This window comes from Poecile atricapillus, chromosome W (genome assembly GCF_030490865.1).
Source record: "Poecile atricapillus isolate bPoeAtr1 chromosome W, bPoeAtr1.hap1, whole genome shotgun sequence".
Classification (NCBI taxonomy): domain Eukaryota; kingdom Metazoa; phylum Chordata; class Aves; order Passeriformes; family Paridae; genus Poecile; species Poecile atricapillus.
The window spans coordinates 32,576,389-32,594,805 of record NC_081288.1 but is presented as its reverse complement, the minus strand read 5'-3'; the positions used below and the strand labels follow the sequence as shown (position 1 = coordinate 32,594,805).

Genomic DNA, 18,417 nt, shown 5'->3' with positions numbered 1-18,417 from the left:
TGGGCTGGTTTAGACATCTTAAATAGAAAACATGTTGACCAATTAATGGTTTAGTAAGCCTTCAGATGATTATCTCCTCTGCAAGTGTAAATGTGCAAAGGGGAAAAACAAAGATGAGCTTAGAACAGGTTCTTGATCAGTTTCCTTATCTACTGTCACAGATAGATGCTGCAGATTAAATTTCTCCTTGGTGTGTTTGTCTAAGGTTGAGGAACTGACTCGATGCAGAAGTTTCTGATGTGTATTTTCACTCACACAGAAAGGGCCACATCAATTGCTCTTGCTTCACACCTTGCTGTAGGTCTTAGGCCCCTCCATGCATGATCATTATCTCTGACTGAACACACAGTCAGGTCAAGAGCTTGGGTAACTTTTAAAAGTAACCCAAAAGCTCCTCCAAGGCTGCAGGTGGATCTCTGCATCCCCACGGTCCTCCATAGGCTGCAGGGGCACAGCTGCTTCACCATGGTGTGCATCATAAGCTGTAGGGGAATCTCAGCTCTGGTGCCTGGAGTACCTCCTGCCCCTCCTTTTGCACTGATCTTGGTGTCTGCAGAGCTGTTCCTCACACATATTCTCACTCTGCTCTACTCTGAGTACAACTACATCTGTACAATAAGGGTTTTTCCCTTCTTCTTTAATATGTTATCCCAAAGGTGTTAGTATCATTCCTGGTTGGCTCAGCCTTGGCCAGCAGCTGATCCGTTCTGGAGCTGGCTGGCATTGGCTCTGCTGGACATGGACGAAGCTGCCGGCCACTTCTCACAGGAGCCACCCCTGTAGCCCCCTCTCCCCCAACACCAAAACCCAGCCACACAAACCCAATACAGTTATAACATGCTGCTCCCATGGAGGGAAGCATTAGCCAGAAACTAGAGCCTTTTGCTGTGTCAGAGATGCCCAAGAGCTGTGTATAGCTCCAGGATTTTCATCACAAAGGAGCATCTCCTTGGGCAAGTGGATCAGATGCATTAGTGGGACATATCACTGCTGGCTGCAGCTGATAGCATCCTATACAGATCCCCAAAGAGTTATAACAGCATAGTCCTGTTCTTGAATCTGCCATTTCCTCATTGTGAAGGCCAACAGAAAATGAAAAATGGTCAGTAACTTTTAGATTAAACAAAAATCTAAACCAAAAAAATCTAAACAAAAAGAAACAAGACTGAAAAGCAGAACTAAAATCCGTATCTGCAAACCCAGTTTCAGTATTCAAATGCCTCTGTCAGGAAAGGAATCCTTCTCAGAAAAGCTTTTTGAAAAACTACCCAGTATTTCCTTTCTATTTTGTCAACATGCAGTTGCAGTAGAAAATTTTCTTCACTATATAATGAGAAAAACAGTTATTTCAAGTATTACACCAAAGCTAAATGCCTGTTAACATTAATGCTACCTATTATTACTTTGTAAATGAAAGGTTATTTACCCTTTGCAAAAAAACCATTTCAGAACTAAGCTAAAGTAACCACATGGATTTAATAAACAAAACAAATAAAACCTTAAGTGGTCTTGAAACTTCAAAACAGGGGAAATATCAAAGTGAAGCTAAATAAAGCATGAAAAATAAATCTCATTTACTAGTAATATTTTGTAAGATTGTTTGTGGATTCATAAATTCAGAAAAATTTAGCATGCAGATGAGAAGTAAGGAGGAGGGAAGCATGAACTGTAGTGGAAAAGCAATCTTAAGGTAATTTAGGATGTGTTCTGCCTAACACTGTTGAAGAGCTAAATGAGACCTCTTTAAATTGTAGATTTACAAATCCTGCTGTGATTCACATTCTAACTCCAGATCTAACATGACATGCTGAAATAAATAAATGTTGCTTACGATAGCAAAGGAAGCTCAGTTTGCTTCCCTGGGTTTTTTATAAGTTTTGGTTGGGGTGCCAGAGTTAGACAGCAATGCTTTGTAAAGCCTAACATTAACAGGCAGACTACCTTGTTTGCCCTCCCTTCAGTGCCTGAAAAATAAAACACAGTACAACAACAGGATAAAAACACCAATTATGGAACTGACAGCCAAGGGGATACAGTAAAATGATTTGCCATTGTCTGCTTAGACTTTATAGAGGTATCAAAGAATAGTTTAGGTTGGCAGGTATCTTGGAAGATCATCTAGTTCCAACATGAGCATCAGTTCAGTCATGTACTGATTATGCTGTTTTCTGGTCTGCTGTGTTAATAACAAATACAACACTCTGAAGCAGTACCAAATAAACCTGTAGCCTCCCTTTCTATTTCCATAACACCAATAGAAGCTCAACTTTTCCAGTAGCCAGATAGATGGAAGAATCTAGAAGAATGTGTTGAAGATAGAAACTCCTATTTACTTCAGGGGCTTTGAAAGGAATTGGGACTACTTTGCCACTTCAAGAATTGGGTCGCTCATGAGCAAAACTCCATGTGCTAACTCTCAGTGCAAAGTTGGCTCTCAGAAATGTGTGCAGAATTAAATGTTGCAAGATGAGGCTCTGGTCCAAGCTACTGCTTCACTGGAAAAAGGAAAAATCAGAAAAAGTGACAGGCAGGGAACAGTCTGCAGAACTGTGCTCTGATAGCTGTCCCTGGGCAGAAGGGGTATGACCTGCTATCCATCCCGTCCCATCCCATCCCATCCCATCCCATCCCATCCCATCCCATCCCATCCCATCCCATCCCATCCCATCCCATCCCATCCCATCCCATCCCATCCCATCCCATCCCATCCCATCCCATCCCATCCCATCCCAGTAGAACCTGCTAGCCCACACAACTGGACTGTTTTCATGTGACAGCCACCGTATGCAGTTCAGTCCTCCCAGCACAAAAATTGAAGCAGAGCACTGCTTTTTGGCCAATTTGGCAATCCGAGGAGTCTGCAGGCCTAGGGAGTGGTTGCTGTTCTCTAAGACTAGAACAAGCCTCACTCATTTAAACAAACCAGTCATTCAGTGAAGTACCTGTGGCATAAAGCGTGAGAAACAGGTGTCTGCAATACATGCACAGCTCGGTGATTTTGCAAAAGGAGGGGTGTTTGCAGAAGATGCCCTATTGCTGGACATGTTCTGTGGTCAGAATAGGACACGTCTTGCAGTTAGGATGCTGATATGCTTTGCTGCTTAGCCTCATCAGTTTAGAGCAAGATAAAGATCACTAACAGTTTTATATTTGAACTGAAAATAAACTAGAAGGCAAGATAGTGTGTAATGCACTCCAGAATGACATGTTCAGCCTCTTTTGCAAAGATGTGTAAACAACATCTCTGTGCACAACCTCTATTTGTGATATGGACATGAGAATTTACTTTGCCTACATGTTGAGTCGAAGTTCAGTCCTCTATGGGTAGCTGCAGGCAGTGTTAGCACATAGCGCATCTCTTTGCATCTGACAAGAAGAAAAATTGTGCAATGATTCTCTTTTCCATCCTCTCCTACATTTCGCAGATTTTGGATGCGTTTTGGAGTCGCTATACAAGAGATAAGCAGATGGGCTGTGGAGAGCTCTGGATTTCATGGGAATATTTGTCCTAGACACTTTTTACTGCAAAACTATTGAATAGTTTTGCTGACCATCAATTCTTGCACAATAACTGTGGCTGGGTACTGTAATGAAGAAAGATAATCAAAATTTGTTAACTTTGTTGCACTTCCTACTTGAAACTGTTGCACTTGACTGATTCATACAGAGGTTACTTTTGTTCTAATTTTTACAGTCCCACTTTTTCCTGCTATCAAGCTACTTCAAGACAAAAGCAGTGTCTTGAAGGGTCAGATGACATCTCAGTGCTGAACATGACATCCTCTTTTCAGCAAGGCAATGGGCCCTACGCCCATCCTCACCCAGAGTTTTCAGAGACACCCAAAAGAGAATACTGAAAGGCATCTTTGCTGCTTTTCATTTTTTATTTAAAATTCAGCAAAACAATAATTTACCATGAACTCAGCATGCCTATACTTATATACCTATACTTCACATTGTGTTGCACCTCAGCCAGCAGTGACAGAATGGAAAATGAAGTAAATCAGTTGCCATTCAACGTGGTCCATCCTGTCCCCAGGATGGATTGGCGTCCATCTCTCAGCAGCACAGCTGGAAAGGGAGTTTTTTTGTGTGCCCTGCAGGACTCGGAGAATGCCGAGAGCCTTTGTTCTACCTCAGGCAAGACAGATCTTAACAGGGATCTCTGATCTCCCCACCTTCCCGCTCAAGGCGGCATCGGGGGACTGACTGGTTGACGGGGTTTAGCAGGGCGGTTCTGCGGTGCATGTGAACGGGAACAAGACGGGTTTCCAGGCTCGCAGCGGGCGCTGCCGGTGCCCAGCAGAGTCAGACCCACGCCCACACCCGGCACCCGGCGGCGGACCGCGCCACCGGCTGTCCCCGCTTAGCACCTTCACCGCTGCTCGCCCGCTGCCCGCGGGGGACTTCAGCCGGGCCGGGAGCGAGGCAGAGCGAGTGCACGGGGGCCGCCCCGCCCGGGGGGGTTCCCCTGCTCCGCTGCCCGGAGGGATCCCCGAGCGGGTGCTGAGCGCCGCCGGGCGAGGCGGGTCTCTCTCCCCTCCGCGTCCCGCCACGCCGCTGCGAGGCGGCCGCCCCCGGCCCCCGGCAGCCCGGCGGCCGAGCAGGGCTCCCGCGGCGCCGCCGCCGCCGCCCACCGTCCGCGGCAAGGCGGGCCGGCGGGGCCGGGGGGCGGAGGGCGAGCGGCGGCGCACGGCGGCGAGGTGGCTCGGCAGCCCTCCCGGAGGAGCCCGGCCCACCTCTCCCGTGCAGGCACCCCCTCCTCCCCGCCCCGAAAGAGGAACTCCCCGCCCGCGCAGCCCGGCCGCGGCGCAGGGAGCAGCGGCGGCGGCGGCGGCAGCGCGCCCGGCCCCTCCGCGCAGCATGGCGCAGCAGCGCCCGCCGCCCGCCGCCGCCTGAGGCGCCCCGCGGCGCCGAGCCGAGCCCGCGCCCATGGCGGCGCCGCCGCCCGCCCTCCGCTGGGCGCTGCCCCTGCTGGCGGCGCTGGCGGGCGCCGCCGGACCCCAGAGCTTCGAGCTGCCGGGGGCCCCCATCGACAACATCGAGGTGAGCCGCGGCGCCGTGCTGGTGGCGGGCGGCAGCTGCCTCTACGAGCTGCGGCCCGAGCTGCAGCCCCGGCTCCGCGTGGTGCCGACGGCGGGGCAGGGCTGCGGGGAGCCCCCCGGCATGCGCAGCAACCTGCTGCTGTACTACGAGGAGGCCGGCGGGGTGGGAGTCCTGCTGACCGGCTGGACCCAGGATGGCGGCGCCTGCCAGGTGTGGGAGCAGCCGTCCTACCGGCAGCGCTTGAACCAAAGCGAGGTGGTCAGTTGCCTGCCCGACGGCTCCACCGCCGGCGTCGTCTTCCAGCAGGCCGGCGCCTGGTACCTGGCCGTGGCGGCCACCTACTCGACCAGCGCCGACACGAACCACCTGCACTGCGAGCCCTCGAAGTCGGACAAGGAGACCGTCATCACGGTGCGCAGCATGGTCAACCTCAAGTCCAAGGAGGAGCTGGGCATCATCAAGCGCAAGGAGGAACCTTTGCACTTTGTTGACGCGCTCCAGTGGGGGGATCACCTTTTCTTTCCCTACTACACGTTGAAGGCCAGGTTGGGCAATAACACGGAGCCACCCAGCATGGCTGTCCTGCGCCAGCTGCGCCCTTCAGAGGGTGGCCTTACTTTGCAAGGGCACGTCTATTTGGACTGCGGGTGCAGGAGCCTCATTATTTCTTCCAGCCTTGTTCGCCAGGGTGAGCGGGGCTGGTGGGTGGGTGTATTCCGCCACAGCCACAACGCCAAGGCGTGGAACAGCACTGCCGTCTGCATCTTTGGGATGGAGGAGATGAAGGAGCAAGCCTGTGCATCCACGCACTTCAATATGAACGGGAAGAGCTGTGTAAGTCCGGGCATCGTTTGCTAAGCTTTCATCCTGCACGCCCTTGTTGACACTGTTATTGTTGTGGCTGGTGTCTCTGTGCATGACTCACGGGGTGTCCCTGACCTGGAGGCACATGAAGTTAGCGAGAAACTTCAGAGCCGCACCAGGCTTTGCACATCAGCCCTGGTCAGCTCTAGTGATTTCTCCAGCTCGTTCTCTTTCTAAAAAGCTGATCCTTTACCAGATTTTGGTATACTTTCCACCTACCTGTTGTGAAAGACACATCTGAGGGAGCACCTGAGGGCATCCTGGGTGAGACCTGAGTCTTAGGTTTCTCCCTCAGTGTGTCCTTTTCAGCTTAGGATTAGTCGTATTTCATTTTATTTTCCATACAGCCTAGATAAAGCATCTCCTATCTTATTCTGTGCATTCACATCTCATGTCATTGCAGCTACATCAGAAATGAAAAAAAAGCCCATCAAACTGGCTCTGTGCACTGGGCTGTGTGCACTGTTATCCTTGTCTCTCCCTAGTTATCTGTGGTTGCTTGTTCTGTGTTAAGTATTTTCCAAGCCTCTCAGGACTGGCCTTGCTTGGGAGGGCTCTCACAGCCACCTCCCCAAATCCTTGTGTGCAGCAGACAACAATAGGTGTTATCTCTTTGTTGTTGCAGTGGTTACATTTTCACAGACAGTGGTGTCCCATGGAGTTCCCCATGTCACCTACATCAGTAACACTCTCTTCAGCTCCTTCCTCCTCTTCAGGGTGAGCTGAGTGCATGGACAGTGGGACAGGCAAGGCTACTGGCTTTGCTCTGGCCTCAGTAGTAATTACCTAAAAATTATATTCAGGAAGGTAAAAATGTCATTCACATGAAGAAGGTGCTTTTGAAATGCCTGTCCATGCTTTTAAGTTAGAAAGTTTCCAGAGCTGTGGCAAAAGGACCACTGAAAAGTATCAAGGAGAGCCATAGGGGATCATATAGCAAACCCTAAGCCTTTTGCAGTTCCCACACCATCCGGGGTCTTTGCAGATAAACTTCTGAATCCTTGAGGTGTTACAATAGGAGTTTCTTCGAAATTCCTTGAAAGAAGTGCTGTCACTCCTTGCCTTTCCAAATCTAGCTCACAGTGGAGTGCAGTGCTGAGATTTTTCCAAACAGACTACCAGAGGGCACGTGTGATTCAGTCTGCTCATCTCCCTACTAAGCTGTGAGACTATTGCCAGTGTTCGAGGACGTGGTTGTGAATGAGAACCCCATATGTGGGTGAGACAACTGTGCTGAAGTAAATAGTGAAACTCACTATGGAGCCAGAGCCAATCCTTTGATTTCCAGTGCTAGCTTACTGTTTACTCTGTGATTTCTGTGCTCCCACAAGGCAAACCTCCTGAATGAATTTCAAGTCTCATTCTGATCCCAAAATACCTATTCGCTTGTTGGAATTTTAGTTTGTATAGTTTGTTCCTAATTACTTGTGAAGTTTCTTAGTGAAGGTGCTTTCTGAGCCTACTAAACAAAACAGAAGATGAAAGTTCCCTGGGCAGTAGATCCCTTCTGAACACTTTACAAAATCTCATGCAAGAAATTTCAGAAAAACCTCATGGATCTCGTAGAGTAACGTGATGAAGGTAAAGTGAGGCACATATTTCTGCAGACAGGGCAATTCCCTGTCCCTGTTGCCTCTCAGGGCCTGAATATGAAAAATCAGTGATCCACTTGTTTCATAATTGGTCTAATTCAGATCAGACTCCTGTGACTCCAGTGTTACTTTCATGTCCCAAGAGGCTCATCCCTCCTGGAAATTTAGATCACATTTGGATACAATGTTGAAGAATCTCAACTGTAACAATCTTTAAAAGGATTTCTTATTTAGCCTTATGTCCCAAACTATGATGATGTTATTGATTGTAATATTTTGGCATGAGAAGTGCAGTTTACCACTGAGAGAAAAGTGGTATTTCAATGTTTTGTGAGATAGCAGGACATGTGGGTCCTCTGAAGTAATATGACCTATAACATTACATGGTTAATTAGCTCTCTTTATTAAGCTAATTATATGTGCTTATGGTGTATAAACATAGAAATAAATGCATGTAGTTCAGCTTTTATTTTTTTTTATACTACAGAAGGTTAGGCTAGGCTGTTGCAGAGTAAGTTTGGAGATGACAGGCCCATATGTTGCTGCTTCTGGGTTGTTTTAGACCAGATCCTTCTACCGTCTCTCACCAAAGTATGGGAGTCCCTGCAATCGTGGAATATGCTGTTCTTGGACTCAGAAACACATGGGCTTCAGAGCTGACAGGAAGGTGGAGTGTGGCATGTCCATCAGTGTACAGCTTGCAGCAGTGTGTGAAACCCTAGCAGTGGCTCTGGCCAGAAGGGAGTTGGACGGTGCTGTGGGTCTTAGTCTTCTCCGCTGGGTACACTTGAATGCAGGAGCTCAGGTGTGATGTGATGAGGTATGTGGATCCCAGACACGGACTATCAGCTTATGTAGGAATTGTAAATACAGGGAGTTTTTTCACTGCAGGAATACAACTTATAGTAAGCATATGCCTTAAGGATTAGTGGCAGTTCGTTTTCTTTCTGATCTTGTCATCCTTTAGATTTCTGTTATTATTCTGATTACCTTTAGACAAGACATCCTCTTACCCCTCCCCACTCACATTGCATTTCTCAACAGGACACTGCAAGAAGAGCTTAGCCCAGGGTATTTGTGGTCCTGAATTCCCTGTTATGCCATTGCTAAATGGTGTACTTTGAACTCATTTCTGTAAGGTACTGAGCTTTCTGGCCCTAACCCAGTAAAGCACTTAATGACATATTCAACATTAGGCATATATAAGTATTTTCATCATCTTCATGCCCATGCATTTAAAGTAAAGCATGTACTCGGGTACTTCACTGGATTGGAACCAAATTGCTCTGCATCCTGTTGGAACTCACTGTAGGTGTGTAATCTCTTTAGTTTCGCTTTGCCCTTTAGGCCAGGGTTCTCATTTGCATTAAGTTTTAATGCTGGATTAGAGTCTGCTATTAGAAACTAGTAATTTTTAAGATCCTTGCTGACCAACTTTATCAAAATGTATGTGGCTGCTACAAATTCTGTGGAATTTCTCCATATGAGAAGTAGGCAAGCCCATTTTTGTTTTGTGCAGTAGAGTGCACAAAGATTGTCCTACTTGGATGTGTTTATTCAGGACATTGGCACCACTTGATTCCCAGAGACAGGATCCCTATCTAGCAAGAGGCAAATGGTATTTTAGATTAAACTGCTCTGAACATTTTACAGTTTTATATTCAGCTTTTTTGTTTTTATTTGATCCACACATCTCTTACTTTTGAATATATCTGCTTACATGCACTATCAGGGTGTGTGTGTTACTGGACTCACTAGCATAGCCTACATATACATAAGTGCATCTTCTTCACAATTTCCTTAGTTAGTAAATGGGAATTTGTCAAGTCTCAACTTCTTTTCAGAAACCTGACTGGGTAGTTACAAACACAGGAGGAATGTTGGAATTTGTCACAAACTTGCTGTGGGAGCTAGTGGACTTTAAGAATGGCTTTTCTTCTGTTGTTCTGTGACAGAGCAGGACCTAAAAGGATCTCAGGTCTCTCACAGACAAGCCAGGAAGTTGTGAGTCACAGCCAAGTAGATGAGTAGGAAAAGTGTTCCAATTGGAGAACATCAACAGGAGACAAATGTACAATATTGCCTAAGCATGATAATGACAAATCTGGGAATTGGTTTTGTCATTAAAAAAATTGCATTAAAAGGATTCAGGAAGATTCAAGGATTCACAATTTTTCAGGTAGAAAATCCCAAAAAAACTGTGAGGCATATATTTGTAAGAAAGAGAATTGCTGTAGTTTATATCAAGGTGTTTATTCAATTATATGAAAAGGCTAAGTAGTTGTGATAGTTACTAAAAGATAAGCCATCTTGGTTGGATTTTCATCGATTACTTAATGCAAGTAAAGACTTGTAACAGTCTGATCTTTGAACTTTTTCATTTTTCAGTGGTTGATATATATGAGGGTTAGTATATGTCCCTTAATATATCAAACATAGTTTGGAATCTTAACACAAATCCTAGCTGGTGTAAGCTCTACTGAAATGAGATTTTGAAGTCAACAGAGTCACAGCAGTTTAATTACGGCCTTTAATTTGCAGGAACGACATTTGAATTTGTGTGGTAACTCATTCCAGAGTGATTCATGGTCTTTTATTTAAGGAAAGAATTACAGACTTGTAAATATAATTTTGTATCAAAATTGATCCGGTAATTAATTTTATAGTAGTAAAGTCAATCTCCTGAGTATTACAGACTGCTAGTGTTGCATCTAATGTTTGATGGGTTTCTAGAGTTAATGTTTTTGAAGTGAATATTTCTGTCTTGTTACAATGACTTTTCAGTTCATCCCTGTTTAGTGTAGGAAGTAAACCACTGAAGACTTGTCAACTCTCACACTCCAGGGCTGGGGACTGCACAACCTCTCTGGACAACCTGTTCTGCTTGATTGCCCTCACAGTGATGCTTTTTCATCTCCTGTTCACTAGAAACCTGCAGAGTTTCAATTTGTGTCATTATCTTTTGTTACCTTACATACACTTGGGCTAAGAGCCTGGCTTTGTTTTATTGGTCTCTCTGAAATTGTCTCTTCTGTAGGCTGAAGCAACCCAGTTTTGGAAAAGACCTGTAAGATCATCCACCACAAAACCATGTCCCTAAGCACCACACCTACAAGTCTTATAAGTACTTCAGATTGGTCAGGCATGATTTATCCTTGGCAAATTTATGCTGGCTTTTCTCAGTCACCATGTTCATCTTCTTGTGTCCAGAGATGGTTTCAAAGAGGATTTTCTCCATGATTGTCCCAGGGAAAAAAGTGAGACCAACTAATGTGTAGTTCCCTGAAAAAAAAATCTTGTTTTTTTTTTTAATATCGGTGCAGTATTTGTCTTTATTCAGTTGGAGACTTTACCTGATCTCTACACCTTTTGAAACAGGAGAGAATAACTTTTCAGCTTCATCAGTCTCTCAGCATCTTCCTAGAGATCTTCTTCTTCCATCTGTCTTCCCTAAAACTTGTAAAAGCTGAGATTTCTTAAGAGATCTCTGGCTTAATCCTCTCCCAGTACTCATAGTTTCTCTCCTCCTTGAGCTCTGTGTGTACAAAGGACCACAACATGGTACTGGTGAAGTCCAGAGCCATGTCTGCATCAACTGTCAGTAAATCTCCTGAGCTATTCAGCAGCTGCTGTGCATTTTATTGTTAATTCTTTTATCGCCCATGTGGTAGTGGAAGCTCTTCTTGTTGTCCATATCATACCTTGCCAATTACAAAACTAGGTGAGCTTGGATTTTCCAGGCTCATTTCCACCATTCCTGTGTGTCCAGAGACTTCCTCCTTAGTCCTGCTTCCTCTTCATTTGTGATGTTGTTCTGCAGTGTAGTTCAATCATGACTTCCCTATTTAGCTAGAGGCCATCTCGTGATGTGTCTGCTTTTTTTCCTGAGTTTTGTGCTTGACAAAGATTGTCCTGAAAGACCTGCCAGCTTATTTGAGCTCTATTTCCCTTCAAAGCTGACTCTCAGGGGATCCCACTGAATGATTAGTGGTCCAAGTAATGGAAAATTACTACAGTCTTTCTGCAATGGGTAAGGTCCCCTAAAAAAAGCCCCAGCCTGTTGTTACAACATGACTGTTTAGCAAGTGTGTGCCCTCATCCCTCACGGTCACCCACCACTTCCTTTTGCTCTCTGCTAATATGCTGTTCAAGCTCAGTTGGTTTCGAAGCCTTCCTTGATGGAGCTTGTTCTCCCTCACTGGTTATTAGGACACTTTACCACTTCTGTGAACTTAGATCTGAGGGCAGAGTAGGACTATTTCTGCTGCTGCAAGAAATCACAAGTTTCTAGCTTCCCCATCTCAGGAGTCTCTATCAGCATCTCACTCAACCATAACCTCTGACTATTCTTCCTCCCTTGCATCATGAGCCTCAGGATTTGCCTCTGCAAGGTCTCACTGAAGACTCTGATTTCTGGTCATCCTTGATTTTTTGCAGGCTGCAGGATGGACAGGCTTGTCCACCTAACACTGCTGGGCAATGCACAAATCAAAAACCTTCCTGGAAATAAAATTTTGGAATGGTTCATCTCCTGATCCCTTAGCCCTAATAAAGGCTCACTGCATGCCCCAATATTTGTTACCTCTGATATAGTAAATACTTATGAAGGTGGTTAAAGGATGGTGAAGTTAAGAAAGAAGAATGAGGTTCCAAAAGTTCTTTCCCCATAGGAAAAGCATCTATTGTTTCAGTGTTGACTATTGCTATATGTTATTTACAAATCCTATGTCCTTTCATATAGCTGCATCTGTTCTTTCACTCGGATGCTCAAACCCTTTACTTTTACGTTCTGGACAGCTGCATATGATGAGTGCTGCATGAGCTAAAAATGCTGCCCTTTCCTCTGAGGCACACAATGTAAAATAATCAGGAGGAAATCAAGACAGAAGTGTGAATATGGTTGCTACAACTGGAGTCATATGGAGATACATCTGAAAATGAAGTGCCAAATAGAAAACTAGTATAAATACCTTCCATGCCAATAACCAAACAACTATAGATTGTAGAGAGACTACAGAATATAACAGAGGATGGAACTGAAGAATTAAAAAAGGGGAGGTCTTACAGAGTGGTATTATCTTTCCTTTTGCTTTTCTTGCTTTTGTATGCGCCTGAAAATGTTACAGGATAGGCAAACAGATGACCATGGAGATGAATAACTCTTCAAGTATAATGGAAGTTTAGGCTGTAAGTGCATTTTTAAGAATGGATTTAGCTGTGAAAGGAGCAGCTTGGGAAGGCTCTACAGTGCTGTAACCCCATTAGTCACAGTAGAAAGAGGTAAAAGGTCTTGTTAAAACAATAAATGGGTGTGGAAAAGGGGAGACAGAGGGGTGAAAGCAGCAGCTGCACCCTGGAGGAAATGGGAAAACTGGAGAAATAGGTTGCAAAAAGGAGAAGGCTTTTTTTTTTTGTGGCTGTCCACCATCTGAATTTCCCTTGTTCTTATCTGTATTAGCTCAATGTCGTGTTGACCCTCCCTCTAGCAAGCAGAGGGAGGGGAGGAGACTTCCACACTTGTCAGTATTGGTTCTTCAGTCAGATGAGGAGGATGCACTGATATGACACTGGTTACTTTATTAGTATGTGGGTCAAAATAAAATCTGGCAGCAAAGCTTTTCAGAAACCGGGTGAGTTCTCTTTTCTGTGATCTTGTACAGAGTCTGCAAGGAACCCAGGGTAGTTTGTCTCTCTTACACTACTACATGATGCACTGCAGAAAAACTTCCTAATTTTGGTAGAAATGAAAGTGTGGAAGCTCCACTCACTGACCCGAGTGAAGACTCATTGCGTGCAATAGTTCTGGAGTTTGTTACCTTCTGATCTATAAATAAAGTGAGTTAACTTTTTCCACCTTAAAATGCTTGCAATCACATTCTGCCCCACTTCCCTATCTAACACAGACCTCCAGGGCACTGGATTCTCATGGCCAAATGAGTTTTACTGAAGTTCTGTGCAAGTGCATGACACTTCCTTGTGTCTTCCTGCTGCATGAAAAAAGAAATAGCGACTTTAAATATGAAAGTTAATCAAGTCTTCTTTTATTCTAAGTGGCTGTTCTTTCAAGCTAATTAAAATGATTCAGATGACTGAAGAACATTTTAATTGACTTAGGATTGCAGTTCAGGAAAAAAAAATATTTCTAGTGGAAAGACTTTTGGGGGTTAAGCCAGCATCATAGCATGCAAGAGAGTTGAATTCAGCCATTACCGTGTTAGGGATTTGCTTCATAACTTTAACAAATGCCTTCACCTTTCTTCTAAATGTCAGTTTTGATGGTCCATTCCACACTTTGTTTTGTGCATTAAAGTGAAATAGGCTCTTGCACTCAGAGGGTTCCTGTAGGGTTAGGAATCCATCCTTGAGGTTGAAATTCTGGATTTTGTAAGCTAACCTACAGGGCTTGTTCTTGGTCTTACTTGAGCTCTTGTCTCCTACCTCTCCATGCCTGCCACTCCTTTGTGCCGGCACTGGTGTATGTGCAGCCACATGTTCATGTGATGAGGAGCATGACTCAAACGAAGATGTAGGTAGGTAGATTTACAGAGCATTTTCTAGGCACATCTTGCCTTAAGTAAGCTGACTGGAAAGCATTATACAGGGAGGGTGAAGTAAAGGTTGGCTGGGGTTGGACCCCTTTGGAGAGCAGGTGGGATCACACCTTTGGCAATGTACCACAGAGATTGACTTGGAGCAATTAGAGGACTTCAAACCTGAGTTGCTGCTTACTAAGGAGACACATGGGCTTCTAGGGAGTTCTCCTGGTAAATGGTCCTATTTTCACACATATAGATTTCCTTTCAACACTCAATCATCTACAATCAGAGTTATTTGGCTTGGTTTTTCATTCCACAAGATACAGGGATTTCCTGCATGATGGTTTTTTTTGTGAGCTGCTTACATATGTTTGCCACTTGATTTCCTCCAGGTGGGATGGAGAATTGAGGGTAATGTGTTGATTTTAAAGCTTACACTGCTGCATTTATGTTCTCCATGACATGAGCTTTATATTGCTTTATCTCATTTTTATGTTTATGTAATACACAAGTCTGTACTTCTTCTGCTGTCAAGGAAGATGAAGGTTTGCATTTTTATACACACAGACAGTTTGTTTGAAGTGTCTACTTTCTCCAGAATATTTGCATACCTTTGAAAGTGGTTGCTGAGTGTATCTAGCCTTCAGGTGATAGCAAAACATGGCTTCATTGAGAAAAACTGGAAATTCAGAATAACCCCAGGACTTGTGTCCCAAAAAAGAGAAATCCTAACGCAAAGTAACTTACTGCTGCTATGCTGAGTCTGCATCCCACTGAAGTCAGTGACTTAACTGCAGCAGATATAATATTTGTTACAGATATGACCAGTTGTCATATATGAAAAATTAGTTTCGTGTGTATTTTCCAATAATGTGTTGCTCTGAAACTGTGCCAGAATTGAAATGTTACTTAAAGTCTTGTCTAAAGTTGGGTTCTCTGAGAATCTTTCCAATGATTCTTCTTTTCCTCAAAGTTTTGGAGTATAGGTGAGTGATTTTTTAATATGTTTTTCTTATATCTGATTTTTAGGAGGCACGATCAATCAAGAAATTACCTACCTTGATTCACTCTGGATTAGTGGCTGTTTATGGCACAGTTGTTTTGAATCGTATAGTTCTCTTTTTGGGAACAGATGATGGACAGTTACTGAAGGTAAGCTGAGTGTGGCAGTTCTTCCCTTCTCCACCAGCTGCTGCTGTGTTCAAGTGGGTAAATATTTCCTGGTTTATTCAGTGTATTATAAACAAATATGATCCCCTGAATCTCTGGATTTTTTGTTTGTGAAATAACTGCTGTATGGTCTTTTGGAGAGCAAGATAACTTTCAAAAACAGTTATGTACCCTGCTAAAATTCAAGTAAACATTTCATTAAAACACTAATGCCCACAGTATTAATTTACAGACTGTGGAGTTCTCAGTTATTTTACCTTGTTTCCCTCCTTGCTTTGATTTTTCAGTAGAAGTATTAAATATTGTTAAATTTTGGAAGTGTGTTTGTTTGTTTGTGTGTTTGTTTGCCTGTGTGATATGAAAATCTGCCCATTAGAGAGAAAAGTCAAGATTCATTTTACCTTAGCTTCTGAATAGTTGACCTACGCTAACTTAAATCCATTGCTTGAAAGTCATCTTACCTCATTATCAAACATTTCAACCATCCAGTCAAATGTCTTTTATGCTTTAATTTTTTCAGGGTTTTGCAAGAATGTGCATATCCTGTCCACACTGCAAAGGATGACTCTCATTCTTTATTAAGCAGACATTTGGAGAGAAATAGAGTAGAGACCTTGAAAAGCTTTGTCCATTTGATTTCATTTTGCTTTTGATAATGAAAAATGAACTTGAAGTCTTCCATGTCTGCTTAACACAGTGGAGACAGTGAACCCATCTCCCTTCTTTAGCCATGAAAAACAAGTGTTGGTGTGCTTACTGACTTGCTAAATTTAGTTTCTGGGGTCTCTAGTTCCCTTGAATTCTGTGTGAAGGGTGGTGGAAAACAGTAGAGTTGGTCAAGGTAAGAAAAAGAAATATCATCACAGTTGTATATTTAGAGAAGCCACAAAGAAATTTGTGTAAGTTTCTTTTTACTTTATGGATGTCTGAATGTTAGTTTGTTTTCTGAAGGCTAATACTTTCTTCTCCATTGAAAGGAGTAAAAGGTTGTGATTTTGGGATATTGGCATTTCTTCCACATTCAGTTTCTGAATCAATCAGTAACAGACTTGGTGGAAGGCATGTTTCATATGCTAAACCAGTGCCAAATTCAGTGCTAAATGTGTCTGGCATGGATTTTGTTGAAATTCTGTTCCTATGGTCCTTTCCTTCATTCTTCTCCAGTGTGAGAACCAGTGCAGTAGGTGAATTGAATGATAGCACCGTAATTCACCTCAGAAGCTTTGATGTAACTGAAATTAGACTTTTGTTTAACATGTTGACTGATCAATAAAAGAACATGGGAATAATTTAATTACACATGTTTTAGGCTATTCTTAATGAAGATATGAAATCTAATTGCCCAGAAGTTTTATATGAAATTGAGGAAGAAACTTCCATTTTCCCCAAACTGCGACTTGATCCAGTGAATAGCAACTACATCTATCTGTCCTCTGCCAATAAGGTAAGTACAATACTTAATAATAAATTCATATAAACTACTGCTTTAAGGATTTCTACCACTTTATAAGTGAAGCATTGGTTTGTGTCAGAGTTAGACTTTTAATATGCAACCTGCAATAACCAACTTTACATCTAATATCTGGCTATGTTGTCTAAGTTTGGGCTGCACTCCTGCAGAACTTGGAAGAGCTTTTGCTGTCATGGTGCTGCCCAGTGTTGGTATAATCCAGTAATGCCCTTAATTCCATGCTTATTTTGTGCCATTCTGCCAAGAGGGTGTTTGTTTCTGTTTTTCCTGGAGGCAGGAAAATGCAGATGATGCAGAGTCAAACTTAGAGACAGCAAAAAAAACTTGTACACTCTGGAGACAGAGCAATCCAGATGTTGGTAGGTCAGGGTTTGCCAGTCAATTGAAAGTGGAGAAATCTCTTAATTTGAAAGATGGCTTTGAAGCCTTAATTCTGATGAAGTCAGTGATAAAGCTGTAATCACTGATAAAACTCCCATTGTCTTCAGTCAGGCATAGACTTAAAAAGAATAAAGCAAAAGGACAAGTGAGCAATGTGTGTGCATAGTGAGGCCAAGGAGTTCAGCAGTGGCTGAGAGCTGCTGCACGTGAGCAAATGTGTTGGAGCTGCACGTCAAGCAGCGAGCGGCTCCCAGGAGCTGGTGCAGTTGTTTAGCACATCTTGCAGCAGGGCTACTGAGCAGCAATCAGAAAATCCCTTTGTCTCCCCAGCAGTGGGAAAGATGGCATTGAAAGCTTAAGGGCTTGCTGTCCATCTTAGCTGAACAGGATTTCACCCAGCACTTAATTACCATCACTTACAATAAAATCACTTTTCTGGCAGTGAACATAGTGTTTTAGCCTGCTGTTACAGAGTGGAGGTAAATTGGTAGGAGAACCCCTAACTGATATAAAACATCTATCACAAATATAGAAGGAATTGAAATCTCAGTCAAAAGTATATATAGATATTCAAAGTAAGACTTGAATTTTCTTTGGCTTTGGTAAAAGACCAAATCGTTACAAAGGAACAACAGCTTCAAGGAATAAATGCACTTCTCTGATCATCTCTTGGAGCTGAAATAAGGCTTCTACATTGTCTTCTTTAACTTGGTAATAATATAGAATTATGACTGGCTTCTGAATTGATTATCCCTCACACCTTCATATAAATTGAAATTTATAATATATGGATGGAAAAACAATAAATATAATTTTGCAGGAAGCAGTGTATTCTTGTTTCTGTTGACAAAATATAGGAACTTCTAATTCTTGCAAATTTGTAATATATGGTTTGAATTAGTTTTTCTTACTAAGACCATTAATTCACATTGTTATTAATCGCATTATTTGTATCTGTATTCAGTATTTGTAATCAGCTTTCTCTTTTTCTTTTTCCTTTCCTTTTCTGAAAATGGCTGGCTAGGATATTCAAGCTGAATGTACAAGTATAGATACATACAATATAGCCACAATTATCTACATTTACTTACTGAAATGGCATTTTCATGCATGCTAAGCAGTTGCATGCGTTTGTTCTAGTGTGCACATGCAGTAACCTGACATGGTGATGCAAACACAGATGCATTTTGTTATGCGCATGCATTTTTGGATGCACCTTCATCAATCATTTAAATATCTCCATTCTGAGGAGAGGAAAATGGTGTTCTGCTAAGCAGAGCATTATTTGTAAAATATACCTCCTTTCTATTATTACGTATAATTCACTCTGCTGATCAGTCTTTCTTGCATTAATCTG

At 43.2% G+C, this 18,417-nt stretch overlaps 1 protein-coding gene across 1 annotated transcript in view; it reads left to right on the top strand.

Annotated features, from left to right (window-relative positions):
- The first annotated feature begins 5,066 nt into the window (after positions 1 to 5,066).
- Positions 5,067 to 18,417, top strand: part of LOC131592245 (plexin-C1-like) — a 70,015-nt gene continuing 56,664 nt past the window's right edge. The window contains exons 1-3 of the mRNA XM_058863639.1: positions 5,067 to 5,880; positions 15,068 to 15,190; positions 16,518 to 16,652. Coding sequence (XP_058719622.1) covers positions 5,167 to 5,880; positions 15,068 to 15,190; positions 16,518 to 16,652 — 972 coding nt within the window. The 5' untranslated portion in view covers positions 5,067 to 5,166. The remainder of the gene's footprint in view (positions 5,881 to 15,067; positions 15,191 to 16,517; positions 16,653 to 18,417) is intronic.